Raw genomic sequence first — 26726 nt, 5'->3', positions numbered from 1 at the left:
CCCCGACACTGGGCTGGGGGCGGGGGAGGGTAGGGGGCCCGGGGTGAGCCGCAGTCACTGTCCTCTGACGGCTCCCAGGACTGGAGGAGAGACAGGTGAGGGACCCAGGGATAAACCGGTGACCGTGACATACACAGGCATGTGACACACGCAGAGCGGGCGCGGAGGGTACGTGGGGGCATTAAAGATGGCCTTCCCCAGGAAGGGATGCTGCGGGCGAGTTCTGGAGGACGATTGAGAGATACCAGGTGAAAGGAGGAGAGGGACAGCTGGGCAGAGGTGGACAGAAAACAGCACAACATCCTCCGCTTGCCGGCAGGTGGCACAGAGCAGGAGGGGCAGGAGTGGTGGCGGCCGAAGCGGGGACGTGCCCTGTGGTGGGGGGAGGGAGGGCACGGGGAGAGCTTGCTGCCCTGAGCAGAGGTCGCACACCATTCACTGGTGGTCTCAGCAGGGGCGTGCCCTGTGGCGGGTGGGGAGGGCACGGGGAGAGCCTGCTGCCCTGAGCAGAGGTCGCACACCATTCACTGGTGGTCTCAGCAGGCGCGTGCCCTGTGGCGGGTGGGGAGGGCACGGGGAGCGCACGCTGCCCTGAGCAGAGGTCGCACACCATTCACTGGTGGTCTCAGCAGGGGCGTGCCCTGTGGCGGGTGGGGAGGGCACGGGGAGAGCCTGCTGCCCTGAGCCGAGGTCGCACACCATTCACTGGTGGCCTCAGCAGGGACGTGCCCTGTGGCGGGTGGGGAGGGCACGGGGAGAACACGCTGCCCTGAGCAGAGGTCGCACACCATTCACTGGTGGCCTCAGCAGGGACGTGCCCTGTGGCGGGTGGGGAGGGCACGGGGAGAACACGCTGCCCTGAGCAGAGGTCGCACACCATTCACTGGTGGCCTCAGCAGGTATGTTTCTCTGTGACTTTCCTATTGTAAAAAATGAGCAGTGATGGGAGACTTCTTTCAACTGAATGGCCTGATGTCAGAAAAGAAGTCCTAGAACGGTGTGGAAGGAGCACAGACACAGGGGGGCACGTCCACCCCCTTCCTTCTACCCCCAAGGAACTGGGATAAGTGCTTTAAAAGTAGTGCAGGGCTTCCCTGGTGGCACAGTGGTTGGGAGTCCGCCTGCCGATGCAGGGGACACGGGTTCGTGCCCCGATCCGGGAAGATCCCACATGCCGCGGAGCGGCTGGGCCCGTGAGCCATGGCCGCTGAGCCTGCACGGCCGGAGCCTGTGCTCCGCAACGGGAGTGGCCACAGCAGTGAGAGGCCCGCGTACCGCAAATCAAAAAAAGTAGTGCAAACTCCTGGGCCCAGGTGGAGTCAGACCCTGGCACCATCTCGCCCGCTGCACGCAAGTAAGGCATGTACACACGTGTGCACGTACATATGTCCAATGTGCTCATGTCATCTCCAGGGCCCAGGCCCTAACATTAACCAGATCAGATGCAGAGGACCCGGGGCTATGAGAAAACAGGATTTGACAGAAACGGGAGTTGAAAAGGTAGCAACTGCACACTTCAAGGAATACAGAACTAGGTCTCTCAGAGCCAAATCTCAGAGGAGGCGGGGGCGGGGCCTTTGCTGCTGCTTGTTATCATCTGGAAAATCTCCTGGGTAAGGGCAGGGCTCCCAGGTCCATTGCATACACCTTCTAAGTTTCAAAATGCATCCAGCAGGAAGGGCCCAGCAGTGCACCTGGACATCTCCGTGTACGCGGTGGACACCTCCGTGTACGCGGTGGACACACACACACGGGTACATGCACGTGTACACGCATGCACGCGCGCGCACACACACACACATGCTCACACGTCATACATCGGGACAGTGACGGGGCGTGAATCACCTTCTCTCCCACTGCACCAGGATTGCCTATTCCACCTGGGGGGCCTTGCGGCCCGTCAGCACCTGGAGCTCCGGAGGGTCCTCGGGGGCCGGGGGGACCTGGGGGACCCTGGGAGAAGAAGAGCCATTGAGCCCGGAGAAAACACAATCATCTACCGAAACAGCAAGGAGCCACCATGGCCAGGTCTCCATGAGCCGGTGCCACTCACCATCTGACCCACATCTCCCGTCTCGCCCTTCTCTCCTGGAGGTCCCGGCAGACCCTGAGAACAGGAATTCATCAGAAACTCGGCACGTGGGCGCGGCTCTATCCTCCCAACACACAACTTTCACTACCTCCCCAGCAAGACCCCAAGCCGAGCATTCAAAAGCCTCAGGAATGTGCTTTCCAGCGTACAGCTACATAAGAGCACGTCCCCCAAATCCCAAGTTTCAGAATTAGCGCAAGGAAAGAATTAGAGAAGTATGCAAGGATTTATTGACAAGGTGCTTACTGAAAGTGTCCCATAAAACTATAAACCCTAATGAGCCACCAGCAGGGAAATGTTTGAATCAATTATGTCACCACCATATGCTGGGACACAAGGCAGTGACTGAGAGTCACGTTTTCAAAAATAAATAAAAAGTGATGTGTTCCAAGAATGTTTAATGACATTTGACGCGACGTGTAATATAAGAGGAAGTGGGAAAAGCTGGATCCAAACTTTCTATACACGCAGCACGATTCGCAGTTTGCAAAAACCAAATAGAATTATGCATGTGCATGTGTGTGTGTGAGCACAGGCGTTTAGGAGGTGTGGAAAGGCACCACCACGTGCTGAGAAGCCATTTTTGTTTCCTTTTCTAACAGTTTATCTGTAGTTTCCAACATTTCTACAATGAGCAAATTCACAAATGTCACTGGTTAAGAGAAGTGAATATGGGTGTGTCTGGAATTCTAAGAATTCACAGCACTTCATGTACGGAGAAGCCCCTGCAGCCTCGCCTTAGCTGCCCCGTTCTTCAGAAGACAGGAGGGAGGGGACAGGAGGGCAGGGCAGGGCAGGGGAGGGGAGGGGAAGGCGTCACAAAGATGCAGGAATCAGCTGACGTGGACCCCCAGCCATTGTGCAAACTCTGTTGTTACCTGCAGCCCCACGGGTCCTGGGGGCCCGGGAAAACCTCTTGGACCTTCATCACCTTTCTGCCCAAAGAGGCCCTGCTGGCCACGAGGACCTGGCTCGCCGTCAGCTCCCTACAGGGAGATGGTTGAGTGTGGTGAGGACCAGGTACGGGGCCCGCATCAGCTCGAGGGTTGGGGACTCTCTGATACTCACAGAGGGGCCTGGCTGTCCAATGGGGCCTTGAGGTCCTGTAGGCCCAGGTGGACCCTGTGGGGAAGAGACAGAGAGAGTTGTTTCCTGAGTCACGGCTGAGGCCGAGGGAGAAAGGCCAGTGCGCGCAGGGGCCCTGAAGCCAAGGTCATCGGGGCTGCACCCACGCTTGGCTGTCCTGGGCCAGGCTGCCGGCTCTGGAATGCGTGATGCTCTCTGTTCAACCCTGAGCATGTGAGGTCAGGGGCGGGGGGACGGCCACACCGACGTCCCGCCAGAGGCCACCGTGCATCATCTCGGCCCCCACCACACACCCATGACACAGGCCCCAGAGGCCCCGTTTAAAAATGCGGACCAAGATCACGTGGCTCATCCGTGGCCGAGCGAGGGACTGACTCCAAAGTCCACACCTGGCAGCACAACGCCTGCCCCCAGGTGTGTCCCCAAGCACATTTCACTGTTGGCACAGGGAGAGCGTGAGAGAGGCCAGCATGCTGTCGCTGTCCTGGGGAGCCTGACTGGCCCCGGGTCAACAGGGACGTGGTCACTGTCTGCCTGGGAACAGACACGCCTGGCGAAAAGGTCCGCAGTGCAGGCCTCCTTCCATGGCCACCGGGCGGAGCTGCCAGCCAAGTGACAGGGCGTTTGCAAGAACGCACCAGTATTTCTGAAGCAGAATTTTTTTTTAAAGGGGTGCTGCCTCTGTTGGAATATCCTGCAGCCCTCAGCATCGGAGGGTGGTGATTATGTCTGTGGGACCGAAAACCTCAAGGACAAAAACGCTGAATGTGCTTTACTTCACAAAACCCGTGAGTGCTTTCTGCTCATCTGTTAATAAGGGATTCCCTTACCGATACATGTTACATGCATACATGTGCACCTAACACATACCTGTGCATGCACACACGCATGTAGGCACATGCACACATCCAAGGTTTCAACAGGGAAGGGAAGCCCAAGGCCCAGCTGTCTCATCAGTTCCCGGTGGGAATGTTGTTATAATGGTTCTTCACGTCAGTGATGAGTGTGTGCCACGCCGAGCACACAGCCCTGTGCCGTGGCTCCACCGGTGGCCCTGCGTGTGGCTCGCGTGGCCCCTTACCTGTTCGCCTTTGTCTCCCTTGCTCCCCTTCTGTCCCGGTTCCCCGATCTCCCCCTGTGGGAACATATGAAAGACCCATCAGACGGTCCAATAATCATTTGCACGTTATCTGCTCCCCTGAATTAATTTTTCCTGGAGAGTTAGAATCATCTCCTCTCCAGGGGGCCCTATAACTTTCCTAAGAAGAAACGTTTCCATATATTAATTTGATTTCTTTTTTAGTAAGAGAACGAAAAGGGATGAGGCCTTGATCTTACGCTTTGCAGGACTGCACCAGATTTGAAAGTGGGATAAAACATCATAATGGAAATATTTACTTTGTCAAGTTGGATGACATGACAGTATAATAAAGACAACTCAATTACTATGCTTCCAAAGTTATTAAAATCTCTCCAGTGTTTCTGCTGTGCAGGGCTGTCTCCCACCCTGAGAGGCAAGGCATCATCGCTGCAGAGGTGACGGAGTCGGAAATGTCACCAGAGAGTTCTCATAAACAGAAAGTTAAACCGAACAGAGAAATTCCACTGTCTTCATCAAATGGAGGAAAAAATATAAGCTACGGCATAACGGCGTCAGGATTATAAAGCATGCTCTTAATGGAAGGGGGCCTTGATCATTGAAGTGGAGACATTTAAAAATAGACAGTGAGTAAAACCTCATTAAATCGGGCTCCACAGATTTAGAATTTGAAATGATTGAGAGCATTTCCCCTTGCTCTGGCTGCTTCAGCAAATGTCTTTGGCAACACCAAAACTACACAGGAGAAAAGCAGCGTCTTAGTCCCCTCAAGCACGTCAGAGATCTCATTTATTACCATTATTTATGAGCTATTCCGAAATCATCCACTAACGCCAAGAACATCGGATGGCAGCATGGGGCTCCTCTGTCGCCAGAGCCCCTACATCACCTGCATCCCTTGGTTTAAAAGGAACCCCCCCGGGCTTCCCTGGTGGCGCAGTGGTTGAGAGTCCGCCTGCCGATGCAGGGGACACGGGTTTGTGCCCCGGTCCGGGAAGATCCCACATGCCGTGGAGCGGCTGGGCCCGTGAGCCTGTGCACACGTCCGGAGCCTGTGCTCCGCAACGGGAGAGGCCACAACAGTGAGAGGCCCGCGTACCGCAAAAAACAAAACAAAACAAACAAAAAAAGGAACCTCCTCAGCCAGCTCTGACCTGCTGGCACCGGCCAAGCTTGGCTGTGCATGGTACAGGTTGGGGGACTTCACTGAATTCTTCTTACCTTATCTCCATCTTCTCCAGGGGGACCCACAGGGCCAGCTGGACCAGGGAGCCCCACAGGACCCTGTAGACCATCTCGGCCAGCTGGGCCTTGTGGACCTTTCTCGCCCTAAAGAGGAGAGGAGACCCCTGTTCAAAGGCAGCTCCATCGTGGGAACACCAGCTCATCCCCCAAAGAGAGGCCCACAGGCAGGAAGTGGGCAGTTCCTGGGCAGGGATCATCACCACAGTCCTAATGGATTTCCCTTGGATGCACTGAGAGCAGCTCTGAGTCCAGCCTTGTATCACCCCTTCCCCTGCATCTCTGCATTTAATCCTCGCCCATCTTAGGAAGGGCTCCTCTTTTACAGATGGGGAAACTGAGGCTCGTTCGTAAGCAGCAGAGCTGGGATTCAAACCTCGCCAACCAGATTCCCGGGTCTGTGTGTGGGATCGTCCAAGCTAGGGGCCAGGAGGGCCTGAGCTCTGGCCTTGGCCAACCTGCTTACTCTCCCGATTCCCTGCAAACACCCTCCCTGCACGAGCACACGGACCTGTACATACGTGCGCACACACGCAGACACACACACACACTCCTATCTTCCCTTCCTCATGGTTTTGGTTCATTTTCCTATTTGCCCCCTTGGTCATCTCAAATGACCCTTACTGAGTTCTTGCTCAGTTTTACCAGCCACGTTCCACGCTGTGAGTGGCTGGAACTTTCTCACCCAAGCCGGGATTCCCTCCTCCCAGCAGAGGCACAGAACGAGGCGTGGACGTCGGGGAGGGGACACGGGTGGGAAAGTGCACAGTCGCACAGTCACCGACTTGGGCCGGCATCCCCTCGTGCTGCACAGTTCACTTCCTGCTCCTCGATTTAGTTCGTCCTGATCAAAGTTCTTCCCTAATTAAGCCACAAAATGCCCAGGCTAATCATGGCTCACAGGGAAACTTCCTGCCCGACATGACACCTGACCTTTGTTTGACCTTTTCTTCTCCTGCAGCTCTTCTGGAAGCATGACAAGCTTTTCACAGGATGATACAACCCTGAGAGGCTTCTGCTCAAGTATTTACTCTCTTGAAACAATGAACTCAACCGTTTCCAACCGCTCTATGTGCACCCAGCGCCTGACAGGAGTCAGGGTTCTGGGGCAGAATTCAGCAGGATCCGTGTCCTGGGAGCCTCAAGGGAAGGAGCTGATGCGATCAGAACTGCCGATGACATGCTGACCGGATTCTCCATGGTGCCCACGTGTCCAGCGCGGTTCCCATGGGGAGTTCTCGGCCGAGAAGGCAACCAGGGCCCTCTTTCTACCCATGAGCCATGGATAGGGAAATACATAAGGAAAACCACCCCTTCTAACAGAAATCAATCCACGCAGGTGTCTTAACTCAACGGGACACCATCCTCGTAGCCCGTTACCCCAGAACTCGGGCTCCTATGACATTCAGAATTCGGAAGGGAGGTTTGAGCTGGAATTTGTCTCTGATTTGTGGCTGGTTGAATGCAGGGGCAGGCGGGCGTTTCCAAATTCAGGTGGCAGACGTCAAACGTGGCCGGGGTGAGGGTACGTCCAGGCAGGAAGGGGCGTTCTGGGGAGTCGTTTGGGGAAGGGGCTGGCGGTTGGCTTCCCAGGAGGTGTCTAGACAGGAAGGGTCTCTCTAACCCCTTCATGGAAAGCAAGACTCCAGACCCCCTGCCCCTGAGCTTTCACAAAGCCTCCAGGTTGGGGCAATCACACTTGGGGTTCACTGGGTGGTCGGCTGTCAGGGGTCTGGGAGGAAGCTGCTTATCTGCCCGTCATGTCTCCCGTCCCTTCCTTTCTCCACGCCTACCCCCAGACCAACAACGCAAGCACCACCCCAAATATCCACCTTTCCCATACACTGACCAGCCGTGGGCCCAGGCCAGGGGGCAGGGGGCTGTGTACACAGCAGGAGGCAGTGGCCCGTCCACACAGGGCACCCAGAGCCTGGACCGAGGCCAAGGCCACGTTTGGACACACTGTCTCCACCCCTCCCCGTGCCTGCACGTGCTGAGGCCCAGAGGCGTGGGTGTGACCGGCCGAGCCTGGCCCGGACGCTCCAGAACACCCCTCCAGCTCAGGCAATTCCAGGAAAGAAACTGGCCGCCACTGTGATCGGCCCTTGGACCTCAATCAAGACAGCTGGGCACCACACACTGCCCCCACCTCCCCGATCCCGCAAACCCCCAGGGAAATGCCTGGGGAGGGGACAGCTCAGGGGCAGGGATAGAGCTTCTTCGAGGAAGTACTTACAGGAGCTCCTTTCTCCCCAGCTGGCCCGGGAGGTCCCTGGGGCCCAGGTCTCCCTGGAATTCCGATGGGCCCAGCAGCACCGGCCGGACCTCTCTCCCCTGGAGATCCCTGGGGTGAGGCAAGAAAAGTGGTTTATTTCAAAGGCTCTCCAAATGCATGGATACAACTTCCTAAAGCCCCGCCTGGTCATACCACTCACCCTCTCACTCTAGAGCCCACAATAGCTCCCCAGGGCCCCTTGCAAACACAGACTATCTGGTCTAGCATTTGAGGCTGTGTTTCTGACCCCCTCTTCGCTCCCCAACCCGTAACTCCAAGTCCCTCTCCGGTGTCTGAGTACACATCCTCCCTCTGTAAGTCCTGGCTTTGAACGACCTCTTCTGGGGCCCTGGCACCCACTCTGCCCCCTGGGGTCCGCCTGCCACAGAGCGTCCACTTGCTGCCCTGCTCTGCCACGCTGTACGTTTTACAGGCGAGGCTCTGGCCCAGGAGCAGGGCTGACAGGTGGGCACCTGGACTAATTCTAGGGGTTCAGCATCGCGAGACCACTGTTGTCTGGGTGTCGTCCTGTTCCTGGCCCTTATCACAAGGCAAGGCAATATTTGACTTCCCTGTCATTGTCCCTCTCAAATGGCCCATGACTCAGGGGAAGGGGAGGGGGTCATTTCATGGTCCACCCTCAAACCCAGCCAGGGGCCAGGGGAAGCTCCTGAAGCCCCACTCGGTAGGGGAGTGAGGGGGCTGTCAGATGGGCTCACTTGAAGGGCAGGGGGAGGTGACACAGATGTCGCATTTCCATAAAGAGGCAAGAACAGGGGGCCCGTGGGCGTGTCTCTGGAGGGTGGGCACAGGCTCTCGCGGCCCCTGATCCCCCCAGACCACAGTCCAGGGTCTGGAAACTCTGGATCTCCTCTTGTAGCTAGACTCAAAGTTGGGGGGGACCACCTAGGTTAACAGACAGCACAGCTCTGGGGGACAGGCCTCCCGCCTGTGCTGGGTCACCTCTATCTTGGGCAGCCCCAGGCGTGTGGACAGCCCTGCTCTCGAGGCCGTGGAGCTGTGTGTCCGTGCCCGTCCCGGCTGCTCTGGGACCAGACCCACGTGAAGCCTCCTCCACAGGCTGGGGGCCCATGCAGCCCTCCTCCAAACCGCCCGGCTCTCCAGCTGTCCTCATACAGCACGCCCCCACCCCTGGCCCTTCGTGACCGGCTGCCAGCTCGGGCACACTGTCCACGTCCCTCCCAAGCCCAGCTCCACCACTACAGCTTTCCCAGGACCCACGCGGGGCCAGGGCAGGTGTGCGTGCTCCCCTGGCCTCGGGACGCCCGTCTTGCCTGCAGAGCAGAGGGTGGGAAAGAGGCTCTGTGCTGAGCCAGCACACTCACCGCGGGGCCTGGCGGGCCTGGGGGTCCTTCACTGCCTTTCAGTCCAAGCGCCCCCTGCAAAGCAACAAGATGTGGACAGGGCACCGAGGGGAGACGCCCCCCAGGCCGGGCAGCCTCCAGCTCCACCCCCCTGGCTGGCCCCTCACTCACCACTGGACCAGGAAGCCCTCGGTCCCCGGGGAAGCCACGTAGCCCTGGGGGGCCATCTTTTCCAGGAAGGCCAGCGGGGCCTGGGTCACCCTGAAATCAGAGCCATAGGTGAGTTTCCGAGCGATGCCCAAGACCAGGGTGGATGGGGAGCTGGGCGGGGCCTGGTCTTCCAGATCCGCTCAGGACCTGGGTTGGAGTGGGGGCTTCCCTGGGCACTTGGCTTTAAAAGGAACCTCCGAGTCTTGACTTGAATCATTGGTTGGCAGGTCCACGCGCTGGAGTGCAGCCCAAGCTCACACCCGGGGGCCTGTGCAGCAGGCTGGCTCTGCGTGTGGCTTGGGGACGGATTCCGACCGGGACTCCAGTCCTGCTCCACGGAGTCCTGGCCCCCCACCATGTCCTTCGGGGCCACGACGGCTGAGCCAGGGCTGAGGGCCCCACGTCTGCCCTTCTCATGTATCTGGGGATCCTCGAAAACTGGGCTCAGGGGAAGGAGTCTGTGGCCGAAGCATGGGAAGCGCTGCCTTGAAGAGGACGTGCCGCTCAAGACACTTGTCTCAAGCCTGAAACCACATATTCTGAAGATTCTCCACCTGAGCATTTACCTTCCCTGAAGTTCACTAAAGCTTTGACATCTTCCAGAATTTTCTCTGGGGTCCAACATGGCAGCATATCGGTCTTCAAACCAGCATGCCCTTGGCTTCCTTTCCAAACTCAGAGAGCTCTCTTTGTGGCCAGACACCTGGCTCTGTATTATACACACACATATGCATGTAGTTTTTCAAGCACATACATATGTACTCAAGCATATATGCATGCATGCATATGTACGTGTGTGTAATTTTTTCACTATTTGATTACTTCTCAAGTTTAATTTCTTGTATGTGGTCACACAAGGGGCTGAAGAGCTTATCTTTCCTGTGTCCCTCACTGAAAAGCTGAAAAGGGGAAGGCTGTTCATTTTTATGCTAAAACACAGAAAGTTATAACCACCAGCTTGGGGTACCCAGGATGGGAATAGATATTTTTAATATTTATTCTTTCACCTCTTACAGCGGGCAGTTTTTTAAAGGGCCGCTTTCTGCTAAATCCCATTTAGACACATGAATTGTCAGAGTTGTATCCATTTCTGGGAATGGGCGTGGGCAGCCCAGGGAAAAGGTGGTCCCCCCAGCCCCCGTCACACCCATCCGGGCGGCAGGTCTGCTCAGCCCCTCCTTCAAAGCGAGCAAAAGCTGAACTAAGTTCCTGGTTTGGGGGATGGACTGGCACGACGAGCATCTGCTTGAGAATTACCCACTCTTCAGAAAAAAGCAGACCAAAGGCCGAAATGGTGCCTTGGGAAAGTCCACCTGGCACGGAAGTCCCGGACACTCACCTTCGTCCCTTCTTTTCCGGCCAGGCCCGGGAGCCCTTGTTCACCAGGGGGGCCCGGGGGCCCAGGGTGGCCACGCTCACCCATGGGACCAGTTTCTCCCGTGGGACCCTGTTGGGAAAAGTGTGTCAGCCATAAACCGTGCTCGGGGGACATGCAAGGGAGTAACCCTCTCTTCCTAAGTCTAAGGACAGCCTGGCCACAGAGGCAAAGGGCCATTGCAAGCCCACTAGACCTCCACATTCCTTTGAAAGTCATCTCCCTCCGGTAAAGATCCAGAAAGGTCAAAGCGAACCAGGTGGGTGGTGTTCAATAGCCGCTGCCTGGCGCTGTGGTCCTGTGTCTCCTCCCCAGTGAAGTGGGGCAGGGCCTGTGTTTCCCAGGATCTCACGGGGAAACCAGTGCAGAGAGAGGGAGCGGGGAGTGCACCCGCATTTCCTGGGTCAGTATCTTATTCAGTGCCATGTCAGGTGCAAACTTTCTGAGAAGCAAGGTGACTGCGCCCTGTTTTGTGGCTCTGAGCCTGCAAGCCCGTCCTCACACTGATCTGCGGGCGATTAGAACAGCAGCCCTGTGTACTGGATCCAGGGTGGGGAATCAGGCTGCATGGACAGCAAGGGGTGGGCTGCCCAGGGGGCGGAAGCCAGACTCCTGAGCCAGCCTGGTCTGCCCACGGGCCTGGCAGCCCCCATGGCTCTGCCTGCTCCATTTATGTCCATGTCAACAGATCACTCCCCTGCCCTCTACACCTGGTCCCCTGCACGGAGCACATCTCTAAACAAGCACTACGGGCCTTGTGATGCCCTCTTGGCTGCACCCAGACCTTGAGAATGGTGGGGAACTTCCGTCCCGAGCGTGACTCTCTTTCCTGTGTGGGTGGGGACCCAGGACGACCAGTGACACCAGGGGATGCTGTATCTCACCTGAGGGCCGACCACACCCGGGGGGCCAGGAGGGCCGGTCTTGCCTTGGAAACCCTGCGAAGAGAGAGTTGGAGTTGGCACACTGAGATGTCCAAAGCGCCCAATAGAAGGCTCGCCCCCGCCAACCCTCACCCCACGCCCAAACAGCGGACGTCCCAGCCTTCATTTAAAAGGGCCATTTCTCTTGCTTCATTTTGCATGAATTTCAGGAAGGTTGTGAAGCCAGACAGGTTAGTTTCACCAGCTGCTTCCCATCGCCCTGCTTCGTGCTGAGAAATATATTTTAAAACCGTTCATCTTTCTAAGGTCACGAAGTGTTCATTCTCTGAGCAGACTTGGTGTCCCCTCTCAGGAGCCACCTCTGGGCTGTATCTCGTCAGTGACTTTGTGGAGACTGTCCTGCTTCTGTCACCAAGGCTCCCAGGGCAGGGCAGGTGGTTTCACTACCGTGTCCCCTCTGCACTGGCTGAAACTGGGACGCAGTGGGGACGTGCAGCTTTCACAGTGCAGCGGCTGGGAGATATTCTTAGCTCGGCTGCACAGGAATCTCTTGCTTCTGCTCTGCACAGAGGCACGGAGGCACCCATCTGGCTGCACTGCACACACTCTCCTCCAGAGGAGAGGGCTGACAGCAAAGCAATGCGAGTTTAATTTCCGGCACGTCTACAGAGCACGGCACGTGCCGACAAGATGCCATCTGCAGGTGTCACGCGATGCTGGGGAAGACGGCAGATGCTACGCCCGGGAGGATATTAGCGGAAAGTCTTTAGAGTCTGGAGAGTGAGGTGGCTCGTTGAAAGCCACAGCGAGTGCTGCAGGGTGAGCTGCCCGCGGGGCTGACGAGCGAGCGCCTCTAATTCACTGCACGACGGCCAGCATGCATGCGATGGAGGCTTCACACTCAGCCGCTGGACCACACAAACCCACAGCGGACTCGGCCTCTCGGCAGATTCCAGGAGGGCTCCCTTCTTTAGGCCCAGCTGAGATGCATGCAATGGCCATGGCAAGGCCATGGTCAATGCGGCGTTCCCCGCAGGCAGCCTTTACAGGGTCAGAAACAAGGAATGGTGGACAGGTCAAGGGCACCCCCTGCTTGGCGGGCCGGGCAGCAGTGCCCAAGTGGAGGCAGGAGCCTGGGTGTAAGGCAAGAAAGGCCTCCCGCATGGTCCACTGTGGCGACCATCCACAGCAGCTGAGGCCGGGATCCGTCTCTAGCCCCTCCTGAGAAACGGGCTTTGTGGTTGCACTTAGGAGATGCCATGACCTCTCGTGTTTCCAGCCTCTACAGAAAGCACAAGTCAACACCCCAGGGAAGACCTTTCTGGGTCTGGACTGGCCCGTGGAGGACATGCCACCCCAGGTGGGTCTGGATGGGGGTGCCCCTGAGTCTCCAGGGGCAGCCGGCCGTGGCAGGTGGAGCCGGGAAGAACCTGTCCTACTTTCCCAGCAAAAATAAGCAGCTTAATTACTATGCCAGCCTCTTCCCAGAACAAGGCAGAGGGGGAAAAGCACATACTATGCAGAACCTTCCATCTTGTCTCCTCAGAAAAGCATTAGAGAAAAATATGCAAAGCTAGGAATGTTTTCATTTTTCTCTATAAACAAAAGAGCAAAGTAATCTCCATTTATCAGCCACAGAGCGCTGTGCAGAACGCCGGGATGGTACAATTAGAAGACGTTTCATCAGAATGAACCAAAAAGGGACAAAGGGATTTTTTTAAGCAGTCACCGAGAACATATTAAATGTGCCATGCAAAATGCCCTTTCACGAGGGGATTGCTCTTCCTGGGAGAGTCCGTCAGAGACCTTTGGCCACAAGGACACCGGGTGCAGAGACAAGGGGACCTCTCGGTCACTCTCCACCAATCTGGTGACAAGGACGTCACCAGGTGCTGTGAGTCCCCAACTGTCCAAAGCCTGGAGCCCCGAGGTCACAGGTTAGCCCACGCCCTTCCGGGGCACAGGCCTGGAGGTGATACAGCATGAAGCTGGGCCGAATCCCCAGTGGCTCCCGGGACCAGAAGGTCATCACATTTCCAATAAATGCTTTTCTTAGAATTAAAAAATGCAGGTGTCCTTTAAGTCCAGCTGACAAAGGCTGGAACGGCATTGCTACAAGTCAGGGCAAGGTCAAGGAGAGCCTGTGACGGCAGAGACGCTGGCCCTGAGCACAGCCAAGGGCCCAAACTCCACCCTGACCGGCCACCTGTGCTCCTTCCTATAAAAGGGGACTTGGAAGGAGCCCTCCAGGCCCCCTGTCGTCAACCCCGAGGCCGGAAGGGCCTGGACAGACAGGGCTGGGGGCGGCATAAAATAACCGAACGACAAACGGAGAATCTTCCCAACTACTTTTCCAGATCAGATGCGCAGAGAACAAACCGGCCACACTCAGCCTGCTGCGGGAGGAAGGAAAGGCGGCTGCACTAGGTTTTTGTTTGTGTCATGATGGTTTCACGTGTGACCTTGGACCAAACTGGCCAGGATGACTGTGCAGCCAGTGCCTGCCTTTGCACACAGAGTGTCACAGGGTTGCTGCCTGCACTGGGCTCTCCCGGAGGCCACAGAAGATGGCTCGGCCCTCAGGGGCTTTCCCCAGGCTGACCGCCTCCCATAAGCTGATGGGCAGCGAAGGCCAGGTCCCCCAGCCCTGCCCATACTCACCGTCTCTCCTCTCTGTCCAGGGTGTCCCGGGAGCCCATCCTTGCCTGGGGGTCCCTGAAGAAAGCAAAGGAAGGAAGTTTCATTTTGTTCTGAGATGCACACACCTTCGGGGTTTTGTGCTACACCAGGCAACAAAAGCTGCCATTTCATTTCCAAGGTAATGGCGGCAAAGTCACGGTGACAAGTACCACATGGGACCCAGGGTCTGGGCACCGTCCCCTTGAATGCTCACAACCACCCTGAGGGTCACCGTCATCTCCCACGGGGAGAAACCAAGGCAGTGAGAGGTCAGCAGCTCCCTGAGGTCCAGCAGGAAGATCAAGTCTGTCTGGTTCAGAAGCCAGACTCCTCCCTAACCCCTGCCCCCAAGCAAGCGCGGTTAGCACTAACTCCAACCTTGAGGGGTTTTCCTTTCTCAGAGGAAACATATTGTGTCTGTTGTGAGTTGAATTGTGTCTCCCCCAAAACAGGCTGAGGTCCAAACCCTTGGAAGCTGTGACTGTGGCCTCATTTGGAAATAGGGTCTTTGCAGATGGGATCAGGTCAAGGTGAGGTCCAAATGGGTTAGGGTGGGCCCTGATCCAGTGACCGGTGGATAGAGATAGAGAATTTGAAGACAGAGAGGGACAGAGAGGCCAGGCGAAGATGCAGGCAGAGATGGGGTGAGCATCTGCAACCCAAGGGCGGCCGGCAGGCGCCAGAAGCTGGGAGAGGCCTGGGACGGATTCCCCCCGAGAGCCCTCAGAGGAGGAACCAGGCCTGCCCACACCTGGATTTTGGACTTTGGCCTCCAGGCTGTGAGAGGACACATTTCTGTGGTTTTAAGTGACCGGGTGTGTGGTCATTTGTTATGGCAGCCCTAGCGCCCTAAGACAGGACCAACTAGAGAATCGTGATGGTCTAAATGAAAGAGGGGTCTGTGCTCCCCAAAAGCAGCTCTCTCCAGCCAGAGCTTCCGGGCAGGTCTCCCTCCCCACCTGCCGGCTGCCAGGAGGCCACTGGAGCCTCGGGGAAGATCCAACATCTCTGGGAAATCCTGGGCCAGCCCCACAGGGAAAACGCAGTACTCACCGGGGGACCCTTTGGTCCAGGGAACCCCGTGGGTCCTTGGGGTCCGTTGGGTCCCTGAGGACAGAGAATGGCCAGTATGAGGACAGATATCTTCTCCCCAGCATCTGGGGGGCCCAGCAGCCCTCACCGTCGGCTCCCTGAGCACAGGCACCAGGCATGATTTATCACTGCTCCCCATGACTTTTTTTCTATTTTTTCCAGCCCCTGCCCTCACCGATGTGAAGTCCAGTCAGGGGACGAGGAGGCCAGGTCACAGAGCAAGGTCCCTTGGGGCAGCACGGGCCCAGGACCCAGTTTCCTGACATGTCAGCCACTGCCCCCCCAAACCCCAAGGCAAGGGCCAAGTGGATGGGCTCTCCATCTCCAACCGACAGAAGACTTTACTCCCAGGGAAGGCTCCCTCTGACCCCCTTTCCATTTTAGGAAAACCCTCTCCTTTGGCAAAGTCAAAGGCTAGCCTCCCTCTCCCCCGCCCCCTGGGGAAGAAATGCAGGGCGGCTATTTAAGGCAGGCTGCTTTCCTGCAGATGTTCCTAGAGATGTTGCCAGGATGTGTCCAGATGCTTACCCGTTCACCCGGAGGGCCGGCCGGGCCATCGCCTCCAGAGTTGCCCTGGGAAGGGAGGGAAAGATCAAGAAAAGCTTATTATTATTTCTACTATTACTATTTTTGAGCAAAGACTCTGGCCCATGACATCATCAGAAGTTCAGAGTCACGTACCGCATGTGTGCCCTTCTGGAGGTTCACCCCACCGGATTCTCAGTAAAAAGCCAGGCCGTGGCTCCCAAAGGCCACCTGTCCCCTTGCTTCTACAGGTACACGGGACACTGAGCCGGCATCCCCGGGGCTGTGACATTCCAGGAGAACACTCTCCCACTGTGGGACAAAGGCCACGCTTCCACCGGGGGTGCAGCCCAAACTCATGAGAAGACGGGACACAGGCCTCGTCCCAGGGCCCACCCGGCACCGGATAACAGCTGAGCGTTAAGTCAGCCTCCGGGGAGCGTGATCGTGGCTCAGAGCTCGTCAGGGAAGGACGTGTGTAGCCCCCGGGCCAGCACATCTGCCTGGCTCTGCACCTCGGCCAGCAGCGGGCCCATCTCCTTCGCAGGAATGCACTTTGCAAATCACATCCTGGACAGGACAGGACAGGACCAGCCCGCCTGGCTGAGGTTTGTTTCCACACTGACGGTGGAGGGGTGGGGAGCGGAATTGGCTTCAAGGCCCCAGGGCAGGAGGGGATCGAGAGGATCTTTCACCAGGGCAGGAAGAACTTTCTTTAGAATCCCAGCAAAGATGTCTCTGCAGCTTCCAAACCCCTTCTCAAGAAAAGAAATGAGACCTCCCTGTCAGAACTAGGGCCGGGGGGAGGTGGGGAATCTGTCCAAAGCCTGGCTGGGCCTGACCTCCTGGAGCTGTGGGGCTTCTGGCTGGAAAGTTCCACGGGGGGATGGCCCCGGGCAGCCTCTGCCACGTGACTCAACCTGACCTAACTCATCCAAGGGCTGGTGGAGGAGACCAGCTCCGTCTTAAATATCCCCAAGAAAACCTCTTTCTTTCTTTTATTTCTTCAAGTGAGAAAGGCCATGGGGCACCCTCAGGTGCTTGACATTTTGGTGCATCAAAAACTTTGGTCTGGGGCTTCCCTGGTGGCGCAGTGGTTGAGAGTCCGCCTGCCGATGCAGGGGACACGGGTTCCTGCCCCGCCAGGAAGATCCCACATGCCACGGAGCGGTTAGGCCCGTGAGCCATGGCCGTTGGGCCTGCGCGTCCGGAGCCTGTGCTCCGCAACGGGAGAGGCCACAACAGTGAGAGGCCCGCGTACCGCAAAAAAAAAAAAACAACAAAAAAAACAAAACACCTTTGGTCCATCCCGGGGCCACAGAGGATACTGAACACATACCTTGGGGCCAGGCTTTCCAGTGATGCCTCGGGGGCCTCTTTCACCCCGTGGACCCTGGACAAACAGGAAACAGGACAGGTCGGCTCCAATCCTCGGCGTCCTTGACACCTCCTCCCCCCACCCCCACCGGGCAGGCTCCCACAACCCACTCCCAATCTGGAAGATGGCCCTCACGCCCAGGGTTACCGTTGGGCCTCGTTGCCCCCGTGGTCCCGGCTTCCCAGGTGTGCCCTGGAATCAGAGAAAAAGGGTGTCGGTCAGTCACTTGACACACCTGTCACTGTCTGGGCGGTGGCCCCTCTCCTGGGTGATGGAGAGACCACGCGAAGTCAGAAGCTAGGAAAGACCACCCTCCTTATCTTTGTTTTAAAGGAAGACTTTTCAGGGTGACAGGATTCACTGCACATCCAATACACACAGCTTTGTATTTCTGTACAAGGCCTGTTGAAATCCAGTTTTCTTCCTGCTGCCTGATGGATGTTAACCGTGCTTATCCGGTTTCCTTCCCTCCAAGCATCTAGCCCTCCCTCCTCCCCCCTCCCCCCCCCTTCATCTCTCTCTCCACACTCTCTCTCTCTCTCTCAGCAGAGGTGGGGGGAATCATTATTACAAGAAAAGAGAAGGAAGTCAACCCCTTTCCTACATAATTTACTTTTGCTACAGTTACGGATATTAGCCATTAAATTTTCAACAGGCTCTGCAGACAAACAAACTTGCAATTTAATGTATAAATCATATATCCGAGAGTCATTTGCTTCTCTTCTAATAGAATTTAGACTCCTTCTTTCTCTGTGGTTTTGCATTTTCCAAACCAAGGAAAACAAATGCACTGCGTTTGTTTCTTTCTAAAGCAAATATATAACAGCCAGTAAGTACAGTTTACCTACAGCACATGGAAGTAATGGATTGATCACGGCTCCTATATCTCCACCACTTCTCCATTCGTTTTCCGGAATTTTATTTTTTTTCTGGTTTCTAACGATAAAGCCCAAGATGGATCTGGATTGCTAAAGGCCGCCTGATACATTTCCTCTCGCCATCTTTCATTCATTTGCTGCCAGAATCAAAACTGCTTTCTAGAGCCTCCCGTTTTGAAGTGAATTTAATAAAACCTTTTATGATAATGAGGTGATTATGATGCTTTTTAACGATGCACTCTGGTCTCGCTGCTTTCATTAGATGACGATATCTTTCGGCTTCAAATAAATATTTGCCTACAAAAATTAATGAAACATCTGCTTTCTTCAAATGATGGGCTTTCACCAGCAGAGACACCGTGACCCACCCGGGTGACTCCCTGGCATTTGCGGGTGAGTCCAGCTGGCACGTCATCTCACGCCCAGCCTCCACCCAACACCACGACCCAGATCGTAGTTCTGATTTTGTCACCTGAAAGGCTCTGGGTTCCGACCTAAACAAACTGTGCCCCGGGCACTGGGAGCAAAACAGAGTCTCAGCCACGGATTCTATCAGGCCTCCCAGGTGGTGGTGCCATGCTCTCCAGGTTTCCTCGTAAACGAACCCAGAGTTTTGCATCCCGGTGACTTACGTCACTGAACAGAAGGTGCCCCATCCACGGCTTCCTTAACAGAATCTCCCGTGAGCACCTGTCCTTGTGTCCTCGCAGGGGGAGGCACGGGCCATCCCAGAACTAGCCTTGCTCGAGCCAAGATGCCCGACGCAGGTGGCAGAAGCCTCTGGTCGCGTTCCTAAGGGGTTGGCTCTTCCCAGGCAGGGCCGCTGGGACCCCGCCTTGGCCCGGGGTGCAGGCCAGTGACAGGGACAGACCGTCGATGGCTCACACGACAGCCGGCCGTACGTGGAATCCACAGCCAGCAGCCCCCCAACCCAGCCAGCCCCTCCGCAGAGGCCGGGATGAGGCGGACAGAAGGGCACCTGCCGGCTCACAGGCAGCTGTCAGACGGGAGGCACATGCGTATCAGCACACACGCCACCCGCCACGCTGGGCATCCTAGCACCTAGAAGCATCCATCGGACCAGAATGTCCAAAAGGAGAGTAAGACGACCTCTCCAGAGAAGCACAGCCCTCCCGCTCCCTTCCCATCCGCTCCCCACACCAGAGCAGGGACCAGAGCTACTCTAAAAACCTCCCACGTTGCTCCCCCGATGAAAGCCTGGGTGGGTCCCCAGGGCCTGGGATAAAGAGCACAGGTCAGCTGTTCACCCCCCAGGCCTCGGCCTGCAGGGGCAGCCAGGGCCAGCCTTCCTTCCCCCCTCCTCCCTCCCGCCCTCCCCACTTCACCCACCCAACTTCTGTCCCGCCTTGGGTCCCAGGAATGTCACCGCCCCCAGGAGGCCTCCCATGACTGCCGGCTTAGGCTCTTCCTCCTGGGAGACACCCCAATCCACCTGTCTTTCTTCACACTCGTCACTCATGAGCTGGCCTCTGGGTGCCCTCTCTGGGCAGCAAGGCCCCCAGGGCCCGGTACTTCACAGGACCTTAGAAGCACCTGCTGTAGAAGTGAATGAGTTCTCTCCAAATGGCCCCATTCACTCTGAATTCAAAGGCAAGGGAAGGGGGGGACAGTCACACCAGTGACCGGCGGGGGACTCCTCCGTTCACCACGGCTCAGGGGACCAACCGCGCCAGACAGCTCACGAAGCAGAGGGTCTGGCTTCCCTCATGATGCCAGCAGGAGTGAGGGGCTCCCGTCCGGGGCTGGGCTGGCTGCCTGGCTGGTCTAGACTGGTCTCAGCTTCTGCGTTTCGCCTCCAGCCTCGGGAGTGCAGAAGTGGCCTGAAGACGGACACCTGGGGCCCCCGCCCCAGGAGGCCTGGAGTCTGACCTCTACGCTCTGGGTCCCGCTGTTGTCAGCCCACAGAGCTGTCCCCCTCCTCCTCAACCGTGGAACAGGATCGGGGACCACCAGCACCGAGGGCGCGGAAGTTGTGTCTCTCACCACCTTCCCCGCTCTTCCCACGGTTCCCATCCAAAGTGCGATCATTTCCACATGGAATTCCCGTGGCTGACATTTCCTATGCAGTGGCGCCTTCAGTCAAGTGCTCCGTAGGGATGCTTTGAATCCTGGGGCCTCGGCCCCTCTCACCTCCACCACCACACAGCCTGGTCACCGTCCTCCACCCCTGAGGCGGGTCTCCCCTGCCCCCTGCCCCTCCCAGGCTCTGCCCCTTACTCAGGCCTCCTCCTCCAGGCTGGCCCTGACCCCCTACCTAACACCGCAACTTTCCCCTGAACTCCCTCCCTGCCCATCCTGCCTTATTTTTTGCCAGAGCACAGACCAGCATCCACGTCGCCATCTGCTTCACTTACTGATTTGTCCACAGTCCCGGCTCTGGAAGGTGAGCACCCCCAGGGCAGGGATTTGGGCTTTTCCTGCAGTGTCCCCCCGCTGGGCTCACAGAGCACCCAGGACATATGGGCAGGGCAGACTCCCAACAGTTTGCAGGAACAGACAGACACAGTGACAAAAGAACAAGCCTGTAACTCAGCTTGACGAGGACGAGAGAGCAGGACGGGCACCGACACTGGAAGTTCAAAACCACGGGGAAAGGGCTGCGGGAAGGCCACTGCCCCGGGAGACACTTCCCCCTGGACTCCTCAGCGTCCCCACACACTGCATCCTCTGAGCCAAGGACGGCAAGGGTGCTTGTGGGCAGACAGCCTCGGAGTGGAGACCTGGGGAGATCTGGAGTCCAGGGCAGGACAGCCAAGGTGGATTCCTCCTTCCTTCTGTGGGGAAGGTTCCAGAATAAAGGCGTCTGTCCCTCAGGAGGGGAGGATGGGCAGACGTGCCGTAAGTGCTGAGTCTCATGACTCCAGGGTCCTCTCCTGGGTGCAGGGACATGGGGAGCCCACGGCTAAACAATGAACGCTCGGGGTCTCAGACCTGGGGACTTGTCCGTCTGCCAGGACGTGCACTAAAACGGCGGCACTAACTTGTTCGCTGCGAGCCGGGTGATCTCAGACGCTTCCTGGGGACAGACGTGGCCATTTTCCCCTGGATCCTGGGGGGCACTGAGCCCCCACCCGTGCCCCAGGCACATTTCTCCCACAATGAACAGACGTGTGCTCCAGTCATGCTTGACCACGGCCCAACCACTCCCTTCTGGAAAAGTTGGCATCTTTGCCATCCCAGCTCTCTAAATGCTGGTGGCCACACCCACCCATGTGGCCATGATACGGCCACATGCAACTCGACACTCTCTGTCAATCCCGAAGTAGATCGTTTCCTCGGGGTGTCCAGGTTTCAGACCCCAGGAACCACGTCCGAACCTCAGAACAGGAGGAAGTCTCCTGGTCCCAGGCCCCCCTGCTTTCCAGCAACCCGTTTTCAGTGGTGACCCTGGTGATCACGTGCTGACGCACTGGAACAGTGGCCCGTGAGGGCCAGGGGGCATCCAGGCATCTGCCCAACCTTCTCAGCTTGGGAGTGGGGAGGCTGAGAAGCATGAGGGGCAGAAGAGGGCAGCAGAGCTTGGACCAGAGCGCCACAGCCCCCAGAGCCACGGCCAGGCCTCTGCTGCTCCGCGTGACCCCACGGGGCCTGGATCTGCAGTGCAGCTCCTCCACGGAAGGGCCTCTGTCACATCACATGACCCCCTGTTAACCGTCATGACCCCTTCTGGGGATTCTCATGGCAACGTGGTGCGGAAAGCCCTGTGCTCTCCACAAGCTCAGGGGCTGCCCACCCTGTCACCCCGCGGTTCCCACGCTTTTACCAGACCCTGGACCACTTTTCTCAAATGACAGTCTTTCCCTAAAGACACTAGTCAGACTGTCCCTACAAGGAAGACAGACAGGTAGGCAGGTAGATGATGGACACACAGACAGTTACAGATACAGACACAGACATGATATAGACATGACATACATCTAAACATTGCAGACACAGACATAGGTATAGACACATCTAGACACCAATGCAGACAAATAGATAAAGGTCTCCCTGTGGTTATGCTGTGGACTTGCACTCAGAAAAGTCCCCGTTTTTCTCTTTTGTGAGCCTAGCAGACACGTTCGTGCAGGTTGAAGTCCTCCTCCCTGCTTTCAAGAGATCTCACTGTCTCCGCTCAAACGCAGTAACATTAGTTTGTAGCGAGCACGCTGAGGAAGGGCGGCCCGTCCGTGTGGGGAGGTCCAGCCTGGGGCGGAGGGGACCGGGCTGGGCCCAGCGCCTTCCCCAGGCCTGCTCTGCACACACCCCACACGCCTGTGGACAAGGCCGCTCCGAGCCCAAAGGCCCAGGAGGACCCTTGCTATCCTGTTCGGCCGAGTGGCGGTGCTCAGGCAGCCTCCCATGATTTCCCTAAGCGGCGTTCAGGGCAGCTCCTGCAGGAGGGGCTGGGCCGGCAGAGGGCCGGGAGGACAGCTCCCCCAGGCTGAGCCCTCGGATCACCTTCCCTCAGGGGGACTAGAGAGGGAAGCAAAGCGCATGGCACCTGGCGGGGTCCCGTGACAGCGGCAGCGTGGGAAGAGGAGGAAGGAAGCGCCTTGACCCCGGGTGAGCAGAGTCCGTGAGATACAAAGCAGAACTCCTGTCCTTCCTTTTAAACTTAGCCTGGAGGGAAAGTCACTTGGGCTGAAAGAGGAGAATCTGGGTTTCACCAGTGACCCAAAAGAGCTGGCAGGACGGCGGCTGTGCGTGAGAAAGCGCTGTTTCCTCAGCATGCCTTCCTCTCCAGCCTGCTGCCCTTTCTACTGCGGCACTGCCCCGCCAGGGGTCCAAGAGTCACCAGCGCTCAGTGGACAGGCTTAAGGTCAGCTCTTCCAGAAAGCAGTTTTGGCAGCAAAGTGGGTAAGAAATAAACAGGATATACTGGAGAATATACCCGCAAAATACCAAGGCAGCAGAACAAGCCGCCTGAGCAGAGGCCAGACCGTCCTTACCCGGCCACCCTTCTCTCCGTTGGCGCCAGGAAATCCAGGAAATCCGATAGAACCCTGAAAGAGAGTTAATTAGGGAAGAAGCTTGAGAGCCTGATCAGGAGGACAAGCTATGCTGCCTGTGCCAGCAGGAAGAAGAGTCCGTTAAGAGTTCATAGTCTCGGACCGAACTCACCCACTACCCACCACCCATCCACCCACCATCCATCCACCTATCTACCCACCCACCACCCACCTATCTACCCACCATCCATCCACCTGTCTACCCACCATCCAACTATATACCCATCCACCTACCCATCCATCTACGCATCCATGCACCCATGCACCCACCCACCCATCCATCCATCCAGCTAATCACCCACCATCCATCCACCCATCCATCCATCCATCCACCCACCCACCCACCCATCCATCCATCCACCCACCCATCCATCCATCCACCCACCCATCCATCCATCCATCCAGCAAATCACCCACCATCCATCCACCCATCCACCCACCCATCCATCCACCCACCCACCCATCCATCCATCCATCCACCCACCCATCCATCCATCTATCCACCCATCCATCCATCCATCCAGCAAATCACCCACCATCCATCCACCCATCCATCCATCCACCCATCCAACTACGCATCCATGCACCCATGCACCCACCCACCCATCCATCCATCCATCCATCCAGCAAATCACCCACCATCCATCCACCCATCCATCCATCCATCCATCCAGCAAATCACCCACCATCCATCCACCCATCCATCCACCCACCCATCCACCCATCCATCCATCTATCCACCCATCCATCCATCCATCCATCCATGCACCCATCCACCCACCCGCCTACTCAGTATTTCCTGAGCATCTCACAGGCTCCAAATTTAAAAACCAGAACTGAATCTTAACCAGGCTTCCCCTTTCTCCCTCTCTCCACACTCTCCTCTCACACACCCATCTCTGCAAAACACTGGTGTTTTCGAAAAGGGAACAAGTACCACTCAGATTAACTGGAGATGACGTGTGAATGTCACATGTATGACATGTGTTTTCTGCACCTTGTTGCCATGTTTCGTTATCTTCCCAGAACACCTCTAAATAAAGCGTGGCAGCTTATAAAGTCAGAAATGAATGCAAATTGATGCACCGACTGTCCCCTCGCACAGCTCTTTAATTCTAGAACTTTACAAGGTGCACACAGGCAGGGATGCACTTAAGGGCTTTGAGTGGACGAATATCCAAACACTTACCACGTGAGCTCCCAGGAACACTGTCTAAAGCATTTCTTCAGCACGTCTCTACTCTCTGCGTGACTTAAAATCTTTACCTGAACGTGTGCTTAGACCAGGAAAAGTTGACCGATGTTCAAACCTTGAACTTCTCCCAGGGTGCTGAGCTTTGCCGAGCCACCCATGTGCCCACCTGCCTGCTCCAAATAGGAGACTGTACCAAGCTTCAGGGCGGGAAAACCTGGGATGCAGGCTTCACAGTGCTCGGCTCAGGAGCTGGGTCACCGCCCAAGGACTGTCCAAACTGCCTGAGCAGCTTCAAGGTTCTGCCCTCGTCTTTCCAAAAAGCTGCCTGAACTTGATCTATAGTCTCCCACTACTCCCGTCTCTCCCAAACTCCTCCTCTCTCTCCTCTCCTCCCCCAAAAGGACATGCATTTCAGGAGAGCAAATGGGTCCATCAGTCTCTCTTCCTCCAAATACAGGGGACAGCACTGCAGAGTCAGCGACTACATCGCTGGCAGATACTAAACAAAACTCCTGTTTCACAGCAAATGATCTCCCCTGCATGGCGGCCGTCGGCTGCTGAGTGGGGCCCTTCGCGTCCCACAGGAAGGACTGATATAAGCACTGCCATCAGCAGCAAGGAGATACCTAGAGCTGCAGCCCAGCCCACGGGGCCTTTCCTCGGCTAACAAGTGGGGTGTCCAGAGGCCTGAAGCCCAAGGAGGGCAGGATGCATGGACGCAAACCCGAGAGACCCCCGAGTTCTCTTTTTCTGTTAATTATGTCTCTAGTGAAGGCAGCTGGTTATTTTTTAAGGAAGAATCATGAATAATAAAAGGTGAGATTAAAAAAAATAATGTTTTAAATGATTTGCAAAGCCTCAAGGAGCTGTTACACATAAAATAAAGCATGATTTCCTATAAGAAAGGTTTCATCTTTCTTTTATACTCAGTTATGAGCAAATAACTTTTGGCTCTCCAGGGTGAGTTAAGTCTGAGAGAGCAACACAAGTTCTGGGTGTGGAGAAACCAGTGCACAATGGTCCCCACAAGGCCAGGGGCACTGAGGGTCCCGAGGTGCAGCCCACGCTCAGCTGGGTGGTCCCCTTCTCTGAAAAGGCTCACCTAACTGTCCAGGCCCCTCCTTCTGACTTAGCCGAATTACCACAGACGGTGGTGAATGGGGGAGAACCGAGACACAGCTACTGTGACCTTCTGCTTTGTCGTAGCAGCTACGCCAGGGAGGGCAAATGGGTGATACGTGTGGGGCAGGGAGACGCCAATTGTCAAATCTAACAAGGTAGTTAGTACGTTACCTTTGGCCCTTGTCTTCCTGGGTAGCCGGGCAATCCTGGGACTCCGAGTTTTCCCTGGGGAAATAAGGGAGGTGAATTTCACGGCCAGCTCTGTACTTCTCTGAGCAGAGAGAAAGCCAGCGTGTCTTGGCAGGGAACTGGAGCAGGCTGGAGTCTCCAAAGGCTAAGGACACGGTCATCATGGAAAGCACCCTGCCTGCTTTAAAGCAAAGGGCCCTCGAGCAGGGATGCAGGCCACTGCTGAAGCAACAGTGGGTGGAGGCAAATGTTCCAAATAAAGGAAAAGAGTCTGTCTGTGACATTTTGTTCAATCCTTTTGTAAAAGAGTTCCAGCCTTGGGGCAGGACAGGGCGGGATGTTTGGGGCAGGACAGGGTGGGATATTTGGGCCACTCAGAGCCGGTTCCTGTTCGGGGGTGAAGGTAGGGGGTACGGGAGCAAGACGAGGGTGGGCGGCCTCCTGCAGGTGTAGGAGCAGCTGCCGGGAGCCCTAACCCCGGCCCACGCCGCCACAAAAGATGGTGCACGTGGTTGCCAAGCTCAGACCCTGAGCTTTGTGACCAGCGGGAGGAAGGAACTCTTCCAGGAGTGGATGTGGGGACAAGGGTGCTGGGTGGAGTCAAGGGGACAGGAACCACGTCAAGACTCGCACCAGCTCCCACATGGGGCTCAGCCTGACCAAGCTAACCGCCTGGACGCCCAAGGCCCTTGGGAAGAGACTGTCCCTGGGAAGCGGTCAACCTCCTGTGTCACGTACCTTCTCCCCAGGGGGTCCCAGAGGGCCCGGGTCGCCATTCGGACCTCCACGACCTTTGGGGCCTTCGGGACCGTCCTCCCCTCTGGGACCAGGTGGGCCAATCTCCCCCTGCAGTTCAGAAAGAGAAGGTGAAGGAGACCGCCAGAGTCTCTAGTCCCCCAAGGTCCCCCCCACCGTCTGGGAGTGAGGGGCTGGATCCCAGGCCAGGGCGGTAAGAGCCGCTGGGCCCCCTGAAGCAGATGGATCCTCGTCCTCGCACCGAGGAGACCAGGGCTCTGCTGAGTGACCGATGCCCCTGGGGACCCACACTTAAGCCCTCGCTCCCCATTC

At 56.8% G+C, this 26726-nt stretch overlaps 1 protein-coding gene across 2 annotated transcripts in view; it reads right to left on the bottom strand.

Annotated features, from left to right (window-relative positions):
- The window catches only part of COL5A1 (collagen type V alpha 1 chain), a 158787-nt gene that overhangs the window by 24268 nt on the left and 107793 nt on the right, over nt 1-26726 (bottom strand). For both annotated transcript variants that reach the window (XM_079707147.1, XM_079707148.1), the window contains exons 30-48: nt 26397-26504; nt 25641-25694; nt 23093-23146; nt 17410-17454; nt 17224-17277; nt 15888-15932; nt 15321-15374; nt 14250-14303; nt 11589-11642; nt 10669-10776; nt 9291-9380; nt 9141-9194; nt 7756-7863; nt 5499-5606; nt 4260-4313; nt 3161-3214; nt 2971-3078; nt 2054-2107; nt 1846-1953 (exon numbers count right to left, since the gene is read on the bottom strand). In XM_079707147.1, coding sequence (XP_079563273.1) covers nt 1846-1953; nt 2054-2107; nt 2971-3078; nt 3161-3214; nt 4260-4313; nt 5499-5606; nt 7756-7863; nt 9141-9194; nt 9291-9380; nt 10669-10776; nt 11589-11642; nt 14250-14303; nt 15321-15374; nt 15888-15932; nt 17224-17277; nt 17410-17454; nt 23093-23146; nt 25641-25694; nt 26397-26504 — 1368 coding nt within the window. The remainder of the gene's footprint in view (nt 1-1845; nt 1954-2053; nt 2108-2970; nt 3079-3160; nt 3215-4259; nt 4314-5498; nt 5607-7755; nt 7864-9140; nt 9195-9290; nt 9381-10668; nt 10777-11588; nt 11643-14249; nt 14304-15320; nt 15375-15887; nt 15933-17223; nt 17278-17409; nt 17455-23092; nt 23147-25640; nt 25695-26396; nt 26505-26726) is intronic.

This window comes from Hyperoodon ampullatus, assembly GCF_949752795.1.
Source record: "Hyperoodon ampullatus genome assembly, chromosome: 6".
Classification (NCBI taxonomy): domain Eukaryota; kingdom Metazoa; phylum Chordata; class Mammalia; order Artiodactyla; family Ziphiidae; genus Hyperoodon; species Hyperoodon ampullatus.
The sequence above is the reverse complement of the archived record's forward strand: the minus strand, read 5'-3'. Positions and strand labels throughout refer to the sequence as shown.